Genomic DNA, 15,387 nt, shown 5'->3' with positions numbered 1-15,387 from the left:
CAGAGTGGCCGCTGCAAGCGTAACAATTCGTAACCATGCGTTAAGAAGCAATATCATCAACAATTTTGAGAGTTGCTGTCCACTGAAAATGATATCAAAGTTTGCCAAGACTCAGATACCAATCAATTAGGTTTCACCATCTTTCTAAAACACTGTCATGGCACTTTTCAATTCTGTTCTACCAAAACAAGTATGATTCTGCGTTTACTCTGGTAGGCAGGCAGAGTATATCTTATAAGAGTTTTTTGGAGGTTGACTTCTGCTTTCCGATGGATATTTTTACCAACTCAGACTAGACCACGAACAATTCTCAAAATATACAATTTATTCAAAATATGTCAACACAGCCATCAATGTGTTCTAGTAATTACAACCTCAGTAGTTTTCATTATATCATGTTAATACACATATAAGTACTGTATATTTTATGAAGCAATTTGACCTTTCAATGTATTACTCTTCAGCCTGACTCTTAGTTGACATATAATTTAAAAAAAAAAGGCTTCATTCCTGACATTCGAGAACTTAAAATAAAAAATTCACACATCGGAGGAATACAATAAAAATTGACACCTGAGTGCACTTGGCAGGCAGTTGACAAACACAAGGTGGGCTTACTAAAGTAGATTTCTTTGTTATTTTCCATTAGGACTCTACAAACAACACAGACAAAGTCAGTTCATGGAAACAGACAACGCGAGTATTTACAAATTAATCTGTACGTATCATGGACACTGTACAAGGGAGAGCAGTAGGAATATGAGTTCAAAGGAAACCGTTCACACCCTAAATTACATTTCTAATGGAAGACTCTTTGGCACTGTCATGGAGACGAGGCAACATATATTTTGTATGCAAACAGAAATGGGATCTTTCATGAACCATTCAATAAAAAATGGACTCACATTACAATCTCTAATCGAAAAACTTAATTTGTATGGGAACAGCTGAAATCCAATTTCATCAATGTCAGGACAATTTGTGTATGATTGGAGATACAAAGCTGGATCTCCACTGTGGTGGAGGACCGATTGAGATGTGATGGTTATATATTCCTTGATTGTTGAGGTGACAAATTTTTAACATTGTGTTTGAATTAACAGCCGAAATGAACAACCTTGTCACCAAGTGTCAACCTGGAAGTAAAAAAATAACACAAAAGCGTTTGAATGAGACATTATGTTCAGTCTGTCTATTCTCTTCACATCTCAAATTGTTCTATTTTAATGAGCTTCACTACAATAAAACTTGTTTAACTGGTAAGAGTTCCGAATCCTGAGCACCACGGCTGATGAGTGTTTAGCGCGTCCACGGCACAGTTCTGAGGTCATGGGATTAAACTGTCCTGTGCGGAGTTTGCAGCATGTTCTTCTTGCGTGGGTTTGCTCCGACATTCCAAAAACATGCACGTCAGGTTAGTTGGCCGGTTCAAATTGTCCCTGGGTGTGAATGAGCAAGCGAGGCGTCTGTCTCTGTGTGCCCTGCGACTGGCTGGAAACCAGTTCAGGGTGTCCCCTGCTCACTGCCTGAGGATAAGCGGTGTAGATAATGGATGGATGGATGGATGGATGGATGGATGGATGGATGGATGGAGTTCTCAATCCTTCAGCACGCTGATACCAAGTGTTGGTATCATTAGTAGTTTTGACACCTAGATGTTTTCAAAAACTAAAAACGTACACATTCAAGTGTCACAAATGTCCTTATAATTATATAAAATAAATTATATTTGGGGTATTTTTTAAGAGTTCCTCTCTCATTTTTTCAAATAGTATTTTGTACAGATGACATGATAGAATGTATTTCCAAAAAATCTTAATGGGAAGCTGAGAGCCTTCCTGATTGGTCAAGAGCATGGTATCCGAAAGCATCATCAATTGCTGTTTCAAGTACAGATACATTACATTACAGACACATACAGATGCTAATACCTGATATCGGTATACAGTAGAATTACCAGTGTTGATTTAACACTCTGTGATACAGTCATATGTTCACTAAGGTAGTGTTAAAAGTTTACTCTTTAAACTAATGTAACATTTTATTTTAAAGTACGCAGTAATAGTTTTAATTTATCACTTATAGAGTCATATTTTAACCTTACTTCAGTGAACATAGAGTTCCTATTTACAACGTGTTAATTTAACACTGGTTAAGTGGTTTACTTTAAAATAAAGTGTCAACTTTACATTAAGTGTAAACTTTTAACACCACCTTAGTAAAAATATAGTGTAACAATTTAATACTGGTTATTTTTACTGTGCAAGTCCCTAGTTTTGACACTTGCTATTGAAATCAGGGTAATTAAAATGATAAATTATAATAATTGTGTAGAGTAACTCCAGCTCTATGTAATTATGTGAGAAATGTAAACAAAATATCATCCTACTTCAGATGCAGTCATTGTGCATTTTTTTAGGAAGTTATGCAATTACAAAATCTTTTTTGTTAATTATTTTTAGGGAAAATGTGCAATGCCTTCTCTTCTCTGACTTTCACTCACTCCAGACACCATCCGCAACAATAAATACACTTTAACAGAGGAACACAAATCATGTCATAAATAAATGCACGGTTAAAAGTTCTCACCCTTACGGGATCTCAAAGCGGATCCATACAAGTGTAAGTTGGGGGACGACAGACAAAAATACAAGAGTGGCATTCCTTCCCTTTACTATTTGAGAGTATTCAAAGTAGGGCTGCAATAACGAATCAATAAAATCAATTAGAATGATTACAAAGCGTTGGCAACGAATTTCGGTATTCATTTGTTCTGTCGCGCTATTTATGCGTCACTCAGCACCAATTCATTTAAAATTATAATTCAATACATGTAGGAGTGCATCAAATTTTGGTGGAGTAGTAGAATCGTCGGCCTGTTGCGGGAACATGCTTGTAGTAGCACTGAAATCTAGCAGAGAGCGACTCGAGATCAGATTTTGTTGCACGACGTTCTCTTAATACTCCAACGAAGTTGTAGTAGCACGTTCGTCTGGCAGAGGGCGCTTCAAGACATTATTTTGATGCACGAAATTCTCTTGATCCGATAAAGTACTCGCAGAGTTATCTGAAATATTTGCATTTTTATCGCATAAATTTTCATGTATTTTGTTTATTGTTAAACTACTTGACCAACACTTGGATTTTCTATTGTTTTACATTACCGATTATTAGTTTTTTGCTGTGCACTACTTTTCTAACTGTCTAAAACGTTGATGTTTGAATAAAGAGGAGGAAAATAAGAATGTGTTTCTAAAAATCGGATTCATCGATTAATCAAATAACTGTTAGTTGCAGCCCTAATTTAAAGTCTACATTACTGAGTGACGGTTCATTGACCTTCCTCTAAGTCTCCTGTGCAAACACTTGCAGTTCTCAGTCGCAGTCCGCTGGTGGCGCTACGACACGCAGCAGCAGGTCCTGGACTTGGGCTGGTCCTCATCCACGGGCTGCCTGAGTCTAAGAAGCGGCGGCTCGCCACTGGCCGGCGTGTAAAACACGGTGCTGCCGTTGGACGACACGAGCGGCATGCGGGGATCGTCCGACAGGGATTTGGTATCGGAAAAGGAATCGGTGGAACCGTTTCCCAGGTGACCGTTGAGCAACGGGTGGTTCAACAGCTTGGCCGCCGCCCGCTGTTTCTTTAATTCCGAAAGCGTTTGAGCTCTCTCGCGGGGGGAAGTTTCGCCCTTGCTGCTAGCGGCTGAGCTCTCGTCCCCTGCTGCCTTGCCATTAGGGGGTGGCTGCGGGGGAACGCACGTTGTGGTAGAGATCAGGCCGTTGTGTTTGCTGCTGCCATCTTTGAGGATGGTGGTCAGCCTGGTCTGGTCGGATGAATCGGCGGCCTCCACTGGCTTTACCTGGACATTGGAAGTTCAGTTTAGCAGCCAATTTGATTCGGCAAAATAGGATATCTAGTGATAGGCAGTGTTGACAAGGGAACACAATGTATTTTCTCTCTCGGAGTCACAAGTTTCTCTGTAACGTGTTTTTTTTTTAAACTTCTCGGTTAGTACATGGTGCGCTACTGCTTTATTTAGCAACTTATCAACCGCAGATCATGAATTTACAATTTATTCTTACTGCTTAAAATAACAGCATCAGTCACATTATCACATTTAACCCTTAATCTGACAGCAGACCAGTTGTTTATATTTTCATATTTACCAACAAAGTACAACCGAATACAGTTACCGTGGCGCCGTCTCAAGCACGAGTACGTCTCTATCAGATATTCTCCCTATCATATGTACCTGCATCTAAGCCGTATTTAGAACTCTAGAAATACAATAATGAAATCAGGGGATCAGCTTAATATCAAAGATCGACCAAGATGGTAATTTAAGGACCAATACCAATTATTAGTGTAAACCCGATTACTGTTTCTTGAGCAAAATTCAATTGCTGTAAAAGCTTAAAAAAATGGCGGATGGAAATTCTAATAATGCAAAAAGCACCGAAAAGATTTGTTATAAATTCAAATCAAACTTTAATAGCTCTCTAAAACATTTTTACAGTGATTACATTAGAATATCAACACAACTAACATGACTAATATTTCACTTAAACTAAAACTAAGAAAGAGTGCAGGGAATAAAATTAGGCTTAGCAGCAACTCATATAAAGGTACATAAAAACCTAAATACCCCAAAATTGTTTACAATCAATAAATAAAAATGACAATACAACCACCATAACTTAAAGTAACTTAAAACAAAAATTGCTTCGGAATTTCAACAGTTTGCAAATTGAAAAGTGTGGGAACTCCTGTTTTAGAGCCAGATTGATGAAATTATTTTATGTTACCAGCTAATCACTCAGCCTTCCACTTTAGTAGGTTTTTAATGCTTCCTCTCAATCACAAACACACCAACTTGATTGACAAACTAATGTTATGACAAGAGCTAATATATCAATCTGCACCTGAATGTGCATCCCCAAAACAAGTAAACGACACGTTTTACACTATCTCTTAATCACCCACGCAGTTCTCTCCCACATACTTTTTAAAATCTCAATATTATAAGCGGTTTTGATTCACAGGCATGTCAGAAATTAGTAGAGATGCCTCTGTTTACTCCGCTTGAAGTTATTCTTCCTGCTTCAGTACCCCCGTCGCTTATTCAATCAGAAGGCGTCCAAATGGGTAGCGTCCGAGACAAAGGGAGGGACGAGAAGGAGAAAAAAAAGGCTTGGCTGCATCTGAGCCTAAATAATCGGCCCGTTGAATTAATAAAAATACTGATATCGATATCCTTCAAATTCCCAAATATCAGAGCCATTCGATAACCGGCCTGACTGATAATCGGTCAACAACTAGCTTAAATGCACATAATGTATTTGGGTGTCCGTCATCAATGGCGAATGTTAGGCAGCATATAGGGGAGAGGGGCGTGGCTTATACAGGAGCAGGAAAAACAACGGAAAGGCAATGAAGCAAACGTGAGCTCAAAATTTACGGTTAAAGTGTGCTGAATTTTGGCCTTTTTATTTGTAAAATCGTATTTGGAATACACCTTGCCAGGAGGAATAAAGGCGTCTTTGACGGTACCGAGAAATGGAAAAGGAGATCTTCAAGTGGTCTGAAGACCATAGACCAAATGCATATGGAGTGTCTCGGAGTGTCTTTTACACAAGAGACTTTGTGTTAAAACTGATTTAAAATCAGTTATTCTTGACTCAACATTTTGCACAGTATGTATTATGTAATCAATAAAACTGAATGAAAATAAATGTGTGTCTGGTGGTGTTTTCTGTTAAAATAGATTTCAATCATAATGGTCTAGGGTTCTAGGCTAAAGAAAGTACGTTTTCTGTGAGGGAGGGTCACATCACCCTGCCGTATTAGATATGCATCTTTTATGACAACCTAAATGCATAAATACATAAATAAATTGATTTTAAGGTATTTTAGAACATACCAAACCAATTTGTGACTAATATGAACAACCTAGAGCAGGGGTCGGGAACCTATGGCTCGCGAGCCATATATGGCTCTTTCTATGAATATCTATGGCTCAGAGACAAATTTGATTGCATGCAAAATATCTCTATCTTGTTCGAAACTTGAGTTATTCATCCTATTCAGGTACACGCAAATCCAATCCAAAGCTAAGCAGCCGACGTTACTTCGCAGTATATATAGGGCACGTTTTTCACTACAATTTACAGTCAAGGTGTCACACAAAAAAGGGGGGCAAAACTCGTTTTGGCTGTACAACGCTAAAGAATCCTTTATATAAAAGTTCACTATATAATCTGTGTTCAGTGTTCAAATACCTTATGATGAATCCACAGAACACACTGTAAATACGCCAAAACACCGGAAGAGAACTTAGTCTTTTGATTGGGTGAGTGGGAGGGATGGGTGGAGCCATGCAAAAAGCGCAAGCACTCCCTCCCATCTCTCGCCCTACGCCATCTGCGCCAAAAGTGAGCTCATCAGGCTCCCTATTTGCAGAATGTTGTGACGTTTTTACACAATAACTGCTTGCAACTGGTTTTGAAACCAATATGTATGAAAAAAAGGGTCAAAAGGAGTTTAACCGATCTTGAGTAATTGCAAGAAAGAGACAAGTTTAAAGTGGTATGTTTGTTGATTTTGGGACAGGGGCTCTGGCATTATTCTCTTTTCATATTTTTTATCAAATCATCAAAAATAAATGTGCTGAAGACTGAGCTTTTGTCTGGGGTGCGGGTTTAGCAATTTTGTAAATTTGTCTCATAATATATGGTGTGGCTCTTTCCCAAAATAAAATTAATATTTTTTGCTTTTATGGCTCTTTGAGTCAAAAAGGTTCCCGACCCCTGACCTAGAGTGATGGATGCTAATGAGTGTGCGATGAAACTTGTTATATATTTATTTTATGCTTTTTTTTTCATCAAACTTTTTTTTGCCTGAATCTTATCCATGAAATGGAAAATAATTAAACATGACATGGAAAAAAACAAAAACAAAAAAAAATTCCTAAAATTTGGAGCAGTGCAAGGCTTTCTTGAAAGGGTCTCAAAAGTAGTCTGGAATTTCAAAGCCATGTTGACATATCTAATAGCCACTGAATGCCAGCAATATTTTTAGAAAATAAATGGGGGAAGTCGCATTGCAAGAAAATAAGCAACTTTTTAACTGAATGTGGGAAGACACTTCTTATCTGATTGCCCCCAGCCCTCCCGAAATAAAACAGAAATGACGATGCAGCCATTTAAACAAAGTCACTGTTCTTTGTAAGCAGGCTCAGTTAAGACTGTTTGGCAGAACGGAGGTGACCTGAAGGAGATTAGATTCAGCACATAGAGATTGAGAGAATGCTGCAGAAAATCGAATGTGCAGCTCATTAACGTCCTCCCTGCCACTAATAATAGACAATGACACGCACACCCATTACAGCCCCCGTATGCGGTGTCCTCTTTGGACAGGAGATGAGACATCTGGCTCTGATGCCAATCACAAATATCCTTTGTGACAAGATAGTTATCACAAAACGACTCACATGAGGCACCTGGACGATCTCCTGGTTAGGATCTTTGTCTTTGTCCTCCTTTTCCTCTTCCTCCCGGCCTCCTCTCCACACGATGGCCTCCGTCTCGTACTCCTTGCGACACAGGTTGTGTCTGTCGGATAGACTGGCTCGCCTTACCACCTTCCTGAGGAAAATGAGGAGAAAGAATGATGCAAGATCAATTTTTTTGTGGGGGATTCCAGCCTCAAAATGTGTTTAGTTGGGGCCACAAAGGCTCTTGCGCTAATATTTAGGTAAAAAGAAAAACCCAAACTGTGTCAAAAATTCACTATTCCACTATTTGGATCATTTTGATCCAATTTTCTGGGGTGTTAAGAACAGAATCAACGGATTATACAGATTGTTTAAAAAAAAAAAAGAAAGATGATTGTTGTTATTTTTTTACAACAGGACACAAAAAGTCAAGCTTTTGTCCACTTTTTTATTTTTGACAACCTAATTTGGAGGATAACACTTGACACTCTAAACAACGGCCACCAAATGATAAGGGTGCTGTCAAGAGGCTTCTCCTGCTACTCGTAACTATGCCAACCAGTACTGTTTTCCGTGGGGGGAGCAAAATCATAACCCCAAAAGATCGCCTCGAGGGGAATGTACTTGCCCACGACACACCACAGGAAGTGGTGCCCTGACAACCCAAGTGGTTAATGGTTCCGTGTACTGTGAATTTTAAGTGCCTACGAATATCGAGCAATCCTTCCCCACAAATATTCAGTTATCATTTAAACAGAATGAGGATCAGCTTCCTCCCAAAAATCTATTTCTCTTACTGTATATCATTAATGTATTAATTTTAACATTTGTAATCCCTGTGCATATATTGTCTGTCTAATTTGTTTTACTTTCACTGATAGGAGAAGCGGGCAGCACGGCAGCGCAGTGGTTAGCGGGTGTGCGGCACAGTTCTGTGGTCGTGAGATCAAAACCTCCCTGTGCAGAGTTTGCATGTTCTCCCCGTGGTTGCGTGGGATTCCTCCGGGCACTCCGGTTTCCTCCCACATTCCAAAAACATGCATGTCAGGTTGATTGGCCGGTCCAAATTGTCCCTAGGTGTGAACGAGCGAGCGAGTTGTCTGTCTCTGTGTGCACTGAGACTGGCTGGCAACCAGTTCAGGGTGTCCCCTGTCTACTGCCCGAAGATAGCTGGGATGGGCTCCAGCACCCCCGCGACCCTACTGAGGATAAGCTGTATGAATAATGGATCGATGGATGGATGATAGGAGAAGCCCTCCAATTTAGTTATACTGTACCTGTAAAGACCCCATCAATATCGGGAAATCATTGTTTTGTCCCCACCAATATTATGTGATCGCTATATGCCCAACAATGCCAATACCAAACCTACCCTTTATTTTCCCAAAACCAAGTTGTCAAACACTGAATAGATGGATGGGATAGTCAGCAAGGGAAAAAGGTGCAGTTGCAATAATAGGCAGCAGGTGTCAGCACTCACCCACGACTGCCTGCGCTGGACGTCCGTCGACACAGCGAGGTCTTGTGTTTGAGCTGAGACTTCATGATGATGTCATGCTTGTGCTTCAAGTCCAGGAGAATGGCTCTAAACTCCTCATCCTCACACAAGTCTTAAAGTGGAGGAAAAATGTTTTACTATTTACAAAAACACATTAAAGTAACAGTTAATTTACACTTCTACCCTCAGGATTGAGGTACAGGAGTGTGAAATGCAGGACAACCAATCTAAAGAACTCTTTTTACCCCTCTGCTATCAGAGTACATACTTTCTTAGTTTTATTACGCTGGCAACTGTGTGGACAGCAAAGTAAGAATTTCATTGTGCAGGGAGTCGTGGTTCTTTACTGACAATAAACACTTTGAATTGAGTTTACCAATGGGGGTCTCCTCAAGGAAGGTCTTGGCGTTGAGACTGGCACCATGAGACACCAGCAACTCGGCCACGTGCATCTGATGAGTGAGAATGTACATTATGGCGTGTTACAAACTTCAGCGCAGAGATAAGATCGTATGCCCAAGCCCGAACCTGACCCAAATGTCAATCATTATGTTCGGGTCGGGCTTCTCTCTCTATGACAATTTTGAAATAATTATATCTTTAGAAAAAAAAAATACCAAAATGATGTGTGCATACTAAACAAAAAAAATCACATTTGTTAAAAAAAGAAAAACACATATCTAAATTACAAAACTATGCTTTGGCTCTTGCCAACTATAAATTAGATGCTTTGGCTCCCTTTTTAGGAGGGTCCTCCTTGTAACTAGAAATTGATCACACGGGTTACAAAAGTCATGCAAGTCAAAGACTACTCGAATAATACTGGGCCCAAAATTAAATAAAGAAAATTTAGATTATCCTTTTGTCTGGATTTGTTTCAATGAAAAAAATACAGTTGTGGTTTAGTCAAAGTCAAGTCAATCAGGGGATTCAGAAAAGAAAAACACTACCACACTGGTAGAGTGGTAGGGTTCGATCCTCAAAATGGGTGGATGGACATGTTTTAGCGTGTAACCCACTTTAGGGTATGTACACCTTTCCAGGTTCATAGGAGCTTTATGAAACAAGTTACCGGACAATACAATTGGAAAAATAGAACTTTAGCAAGAACTTTGAACATATACAATAACACACAATATTTACAGAATAATATTGGTCCCAAGTTCAAATGAAAGGATCATTTAAATTTTCTTTACTAAATTATGGGCCTAATCCTGTATATATTGTGTTTTGTTTTAAATGTTCAAAGTTCTAACTAAAGTTCTATTTTTCACTACGCCAACATCACAGTGTGCTGAGGCGATCTGAAGTAGATTTGGCCACGAGAGTCAGTGGTCCACAAAAAAACAGAAGTCACTTCATCACAACACATATTCTAAGCTTTTGCAATTTCAATTCAAATAACTCCTTCCTGCCGCTGTCTGTTACCCACCCATTATTGTTATTCTTTGTCTCTCTGCCTCTTTCTGCAGCATTACAGTCTTAAGGACATACTGCTGCTGTAGTTTATAGCCCAATTTTCAACCGGTCAAAATTCCGTCAACCCTTAGAAAAATTCATCAATGATGGAAAATTGTTGTTTAATGTAACCTCTGCCCACACAAAAATATCAAAGATGTAAAGGTTTATACAGTCTATTTTTATTACAAAAGACAGGCTTTAATTTGTTATCATAAATCACCTCTTCTCCTCCCGAGTCTACACAAATAGAAAATGAAATTTCAGGTTTGCGTCGAGCTCCGTCCTGAAAATCAAGTTAATTGGTTGGGCTCGGGCTGGGTCGGGCTTCAATACAAGTGGACCTGGGTTGGGCTGGATTTTTAAGCCCGATTTTGGTTTTGCTTTAGCGTGGAATCTCACCTGACCCCAGCAGGCAGCGGCATGGAGCGGCTGCCATCCATCCGTGTCTCTCAGCTCCATGCGAGCGCCACCTTCCAGCAGCAGTTCGGCGGCTTGCATGTAGCCGTTGGCGGCCGCAATGTGCAGCTGCAGAGGCCAAAAAGCCAGCATCAGAGATGTGTCCATAATTCTTTAAGCCCCGCCTCTTAACTTTAATAACTCATTATGTCGGGTCAGGAATATACAACTCACGTGTCAGGTATAGCTTTTTTCATGAGTACATTGGCCGCAGGAATAAAAGAAGGACTACGCTAATCTTCACTCTATTGTCCCGAATGTAGTGCTGTGTACTCGAAGCCAAAGCGTCGCTGTCGTGGAACGATTCAGTCCAGAATATATAGGGCACAGTCCCAAATACATTTTACAGTAACAGTGATACACAAACTGACCCTGTTTTTGCTGTCTGTTTCTATAGAACCCTGGATATGGAAGCTCGTAAAACAATGTATGTCCACTTTATGATGAAAACCCACTGAAGAAACTATAGAGACTAGAAAACGCCAGCCAAGCACCCATAGATATGGTGAGGGGTAGGGGCAAGCATATCTCTGCACACATAAACTGTTGCCCTTACTCTCTCACCCAGAGCCCACTACTTATCCTTGCTGTATGCAGTATTTTGTGACATTTTTACAAAATAACTCTGCTTGCACCATGTTTTGAAACCATTATTTACGTAAAAAAATGACGGTCAAAATGAACCTCAACGATAGAGACTGAGACAAATTTAAAGTGGTATATTTGTTGATATGGGAGGCATGCTCTGGCATCATTATCATTAGTATCTATTAGATTTTACCAAATCATCAATTGTCACACAGTGCAATAAAAAGCTTTGAAGAATTTACATATGTCTGGAAAGCGTGTTGGGTGATTTTGTTGAACTTTGTCTTGAAATGTATGGTGTGGCTCTCTCAAAATAAATAAATAAATAAACATATTTTGCTTTCATGGCTCTCTGATATATGTCAATCAAGCAGACTACACAGGAAGGAAAGTACACCAGTAACTCACAATAAAAGGCATTTCAGTTGAGAAGAGAAGTTTATCCTTACATAACAATTTCCGTGTCTCTAGAACACTCTGTTTTCTTTTATTGTGCTTTTAAGCAAAAGATGCAGAATGCAAGATTATAAACCTTTCAAATTACTGGAATGAATTGGACTCGAATTGCTCCGAATGTTCTTTTCAAAAACAAGATCAATCACTAATATGTATTCCGACCAGATGTCTACTTTTTAAGAGCTTCATATTTTCCAAATAATGTAATCGTGTCCTCTTCAAGCATAATTCCCCAGAACCTCCCCCCATCTCTACTGTTTTATACATGTATAAAAAGATTGTGACCTGTATAAAGGGGAGCGTGATAAACAGTGCCATTGTTTCAGATTTTGATGCCATTGTGACCGAATTGAGTATGTACTAAATCTGCGGTTGCTACATGCCCACTCAAAATCATTGACAAATATAATAAGTGGTCAATTTCTAGGAGTCTAAATTCATTCCGTACCATAGTTGCTTTTAAATGGTTTGAATTTGGTTTTAAAAAAATCCCAGAACATATTGATTAGTCACTTCTGACTAAACCCTCAGTTGGCATTATTCTATATTTTGACCTAGTCATATTATTTCCTAAACATTATTTTTTTTAATAATTTTACTAACTTTAAAGGAGTTGTACATAATAAGATGTTTTTTACTCGGGGCTGCCATCTCCTGGCTCATGTCATCATTGCACCTCTTGTCAGCTTATTCATGATGTGTGCATTTCTTAGAACAACCTCGTCATTCTTTTAATTTTTATTGGGGTTTGGATTGCTGTTTAGAGTTTACTTGAAGATGCCTCTTTTTACTTTCACCATTCTCATGCTACACTAAAAATAGAAGCAAAAAAAACAGAGGGAAAAGCATGAAGTAATTCTTTAACGCTACCCCTCACCACCCATTCCTCCTGACTAAGGTGTTCTGCCCTGAACAGCTTTGCAAAAAGTAAGAAAAGCAAATAGATGTGGTGGAAAACAAAGCATAAGAGCCCTTTGAACTTAGTTGGACACTGCTAACACATACTTAGTAGAGAAAATATTTATCTTTTAATTTTCTTAAGGACACCTCAAACAACGCACCCCACTTTTAATGAATTCATCACTTATTCCTCATAGAAATGAGAAAACTAATCCCTAAAATGGGCTAAATGTTCTGACAAAATATTTTAAGATTATTTTTATTTAACTATTTCTATATTTTAAACTTATTTACCAGGTAAACCAATAAAAGAATACTATCTAAAATTAAAAAAAAGATCTGCCATCTGAACAAGAATGCATTTTTTTTACTTGGAAAACATACCAGCGTGGCTCCCTGCGAGTCCTGACGGTTGACCTCGTCGCCAAGCCTCACCAGATCTTGAATATCTCCCAGCATCCTTCTTTCCGTGGATGCCCGGGTCTCGTTGATCATCTCCTGGGTGATGCCTGCCGATCGAAGTCACACAAACAGCGCTAATTGCCCTTGCCATTGATTTTTCCCATCAAAGCTTGCTTCTATAACGTAGAGTGTTCATGAAAAGCTTTTTGCACTTGATCTGTTCACACACTCCATATCGTGTCTGTGAAAAATAATGAATACTATCCTGAGTCCATTTCCAAAGTCAATTGAAATCTGACGTTTGGACTGTCTTGACCTGAAACAGAGGCTGCCGCGCTGCAGCTCTTCCCTTTGCATGAATCCCTCCTCATAACAACAGGATCAATATCACAACCTCCTTGCATTGTTATTCTTTGTGGAGGAAAAGTGACAGGCTGTCAGAAACAGGATAGTGCTGTGATAAATAAACACCAGTGGATATAGAGTCAATATGTACAAAAAAATGATGTTGATTGCAGTGTATAATAACCTAGCAACTTTATGTGAGTCACATAAGTAGATTTAACACACTTAGGTCCCAAAAGCTTCAATTTCTCCAACTCAAAGAACTTTTGGCAAGGCTAGTGTTTTCATGATTACCGATGTGAATCACCTGTGCCCGCTCATTTGGCGCCAAACGCTGCGGCCTCTGATTGGCTCCCTGTCTTTATTTAAACCCAGTCCTGTTAATCTCCTGTAGTCAGTCCGTCTGCGAACCTCTGTGTATACAAGGCAAGCCTTTTTCGACCCTGACTCCCACCTGTCCCGTTTTTGCTCCCATTTGTCTCCGGCTATGACCTATTGTGATCCCGACCACATCTACTCTCCCGTCCTGGCTTACGACTCGTTTCCGACCCCGACCACGCCTCGCTCTCCCAGTCTCGGCTACCGATCAGTTTTCCCGTCCCTGACACCGCCATCGCTCACTACGGAAGGTCCACTTCCGTGTTCAGATCACGATCTGAGAACGAGAGCGACTTGCTTCCCGCGTCCAGTAAACACTGGATCGTGGGCGCAGCCCTTCGTCTTTCCATCAATAAAACTTGTGGTAAACGTCACACAATTGGGTCCTGTTTCCGTTCTGGTCCTGACATGTGCAGTCTTTAAATTACCTCCCCTTGCTTACATAATTTACGCTAATACTTACTATTTGTCTACACCAGGGGTAGGCAAACTATGATAATTTAAACAATATACATATATAAATCATTATATAAAAATAAAATAAATAAGAAATTAAAATAAAAAATTAATCATTGAAATATTCTATCTATCTATCTACCTTGGTCATATCCCTCAAAAGGGGTGACCGACAGCAAGACAAACATGGAAAAACAAAGAAAATAAAGGGTAAAATAGCAAAAAACACACACACAAACAAATCTATTTGGACCATGGCCAACCGAAATGCCCAAACACCCAAACAAGTTTGACACCTCAGCACCTAAGTTGGTCACCCTTTCATCCCTCCAGATGAAACGGGACACGAGAAAGCAGCCGTGTCACTCGGGTCAGGGTGACACAACCCACTCTTCTGTTCAACAGCAGGGTCCGACAGCTTTCACTGGTTTACCCCTGCCGCATCATAAGGGTGCCCAGCCCATCCTTTAGAACGAGTCCACAATCCCCCTATCCTTTCACAACACTTCTCCACTCTTTCCCATCATGAAATATTCTACCTAATTGCTAATTAAAAACATTAAAGGATGTATTATTGGATCATTGATTATCTTTGTAATTAGCTTTCATTATGATTTGATTAAATGGTCTATTAAAATAAATACAAAATGAAATATGTAGATGTCTGCATGGATATTTACTCATGAAGTATGACAAAAAAAATCTATTTTTATATTTTAGTTTTTAACCAAATGCAGCCGGCCACTAGGAAAGTTTCCACACTCTTGGTCTACACCAGAGGTCGGCAACCCAAAATGTTGAAAGAGACATATTGGACCAAAAAAAAAACAAACGATTTGTCTGGAGCCACAAAAAAATAAAAGCCTTACAGTATATAAGCATATGTTGGCCAGGAGAGGAATGGCCGCAACCAGGCAGTGCTTGCCAGAGACACACCACAGGAAATGATACCCC

The 15,387-nt window shown here is 39.5% G+C and overlaps 1 protein-coding gene across 1 annotated transcript in view; it reads right to left on the bottom strand.

Moving 5' to 3' along the window:
- Nucleotides 1-305: 305 nt before the first annotated feature.
- ppp1r16b (protein phosphatase 1, regulatory subunit 16B) overlaps nucleotides 306-15,387 on the bottom strand; it is a 91,429-nt gene continuing 76,347 nt past the window's right edge. Inside the window, exons 6-11 of the mRNA XM_088338793.1 lie at nucleotides 13,237-13,361; nucleotides 10,852-10,977; nucleotides 9,368-9,443; nucleotides 8,974-9,103; nucleotides 7,491-7,644; nucleotides 306-3,860 (exon numbers count right to left, since the gene is read on the bottom strand). Of these exons, the coding sequence (XP_088194919.1) occupies nucleotides 3,399-3,860; nucleotides 7,491-7,644; nucleotides 8,974-9,103; nucleotides 9,368-9,443; nucleotides 10,852-10,977; nucleotides 13,237-13,361 (1,073 nt within the window). The 3' untranslated portion in view covers nucleotides 306-3,398. The remainder of the gene's footprint in view (nucleotides 3,861-7,490; nucleotides 7,645-8,973; nucleotides 9,104-9,367; nucleotides 9,444-10,851; nucleotides 10,978-13,236; nucleotides 13,362-15,387) is intronic.

This window comes from Urocampus carinirostris, chromosome 6 (assembly GCF_059441175.1).
Source record: "Urocampus carinirostris isolate Australia breed hairy pipefish chromosome 6, RoL_Ucar_1.0, whole genome shotgun sequence".
NCBI lineage: Eukaryota > Metazoa > Chordata > Actinopteri > Syngnathiformes > Syngnathidae > Urocampus > Urocampus carinirostris.
The sequence above is the reverse complement of the archived record's forward strand: the minus strand, read 5'-3'. Positions and strand labels throughout refer to the sequence as shown.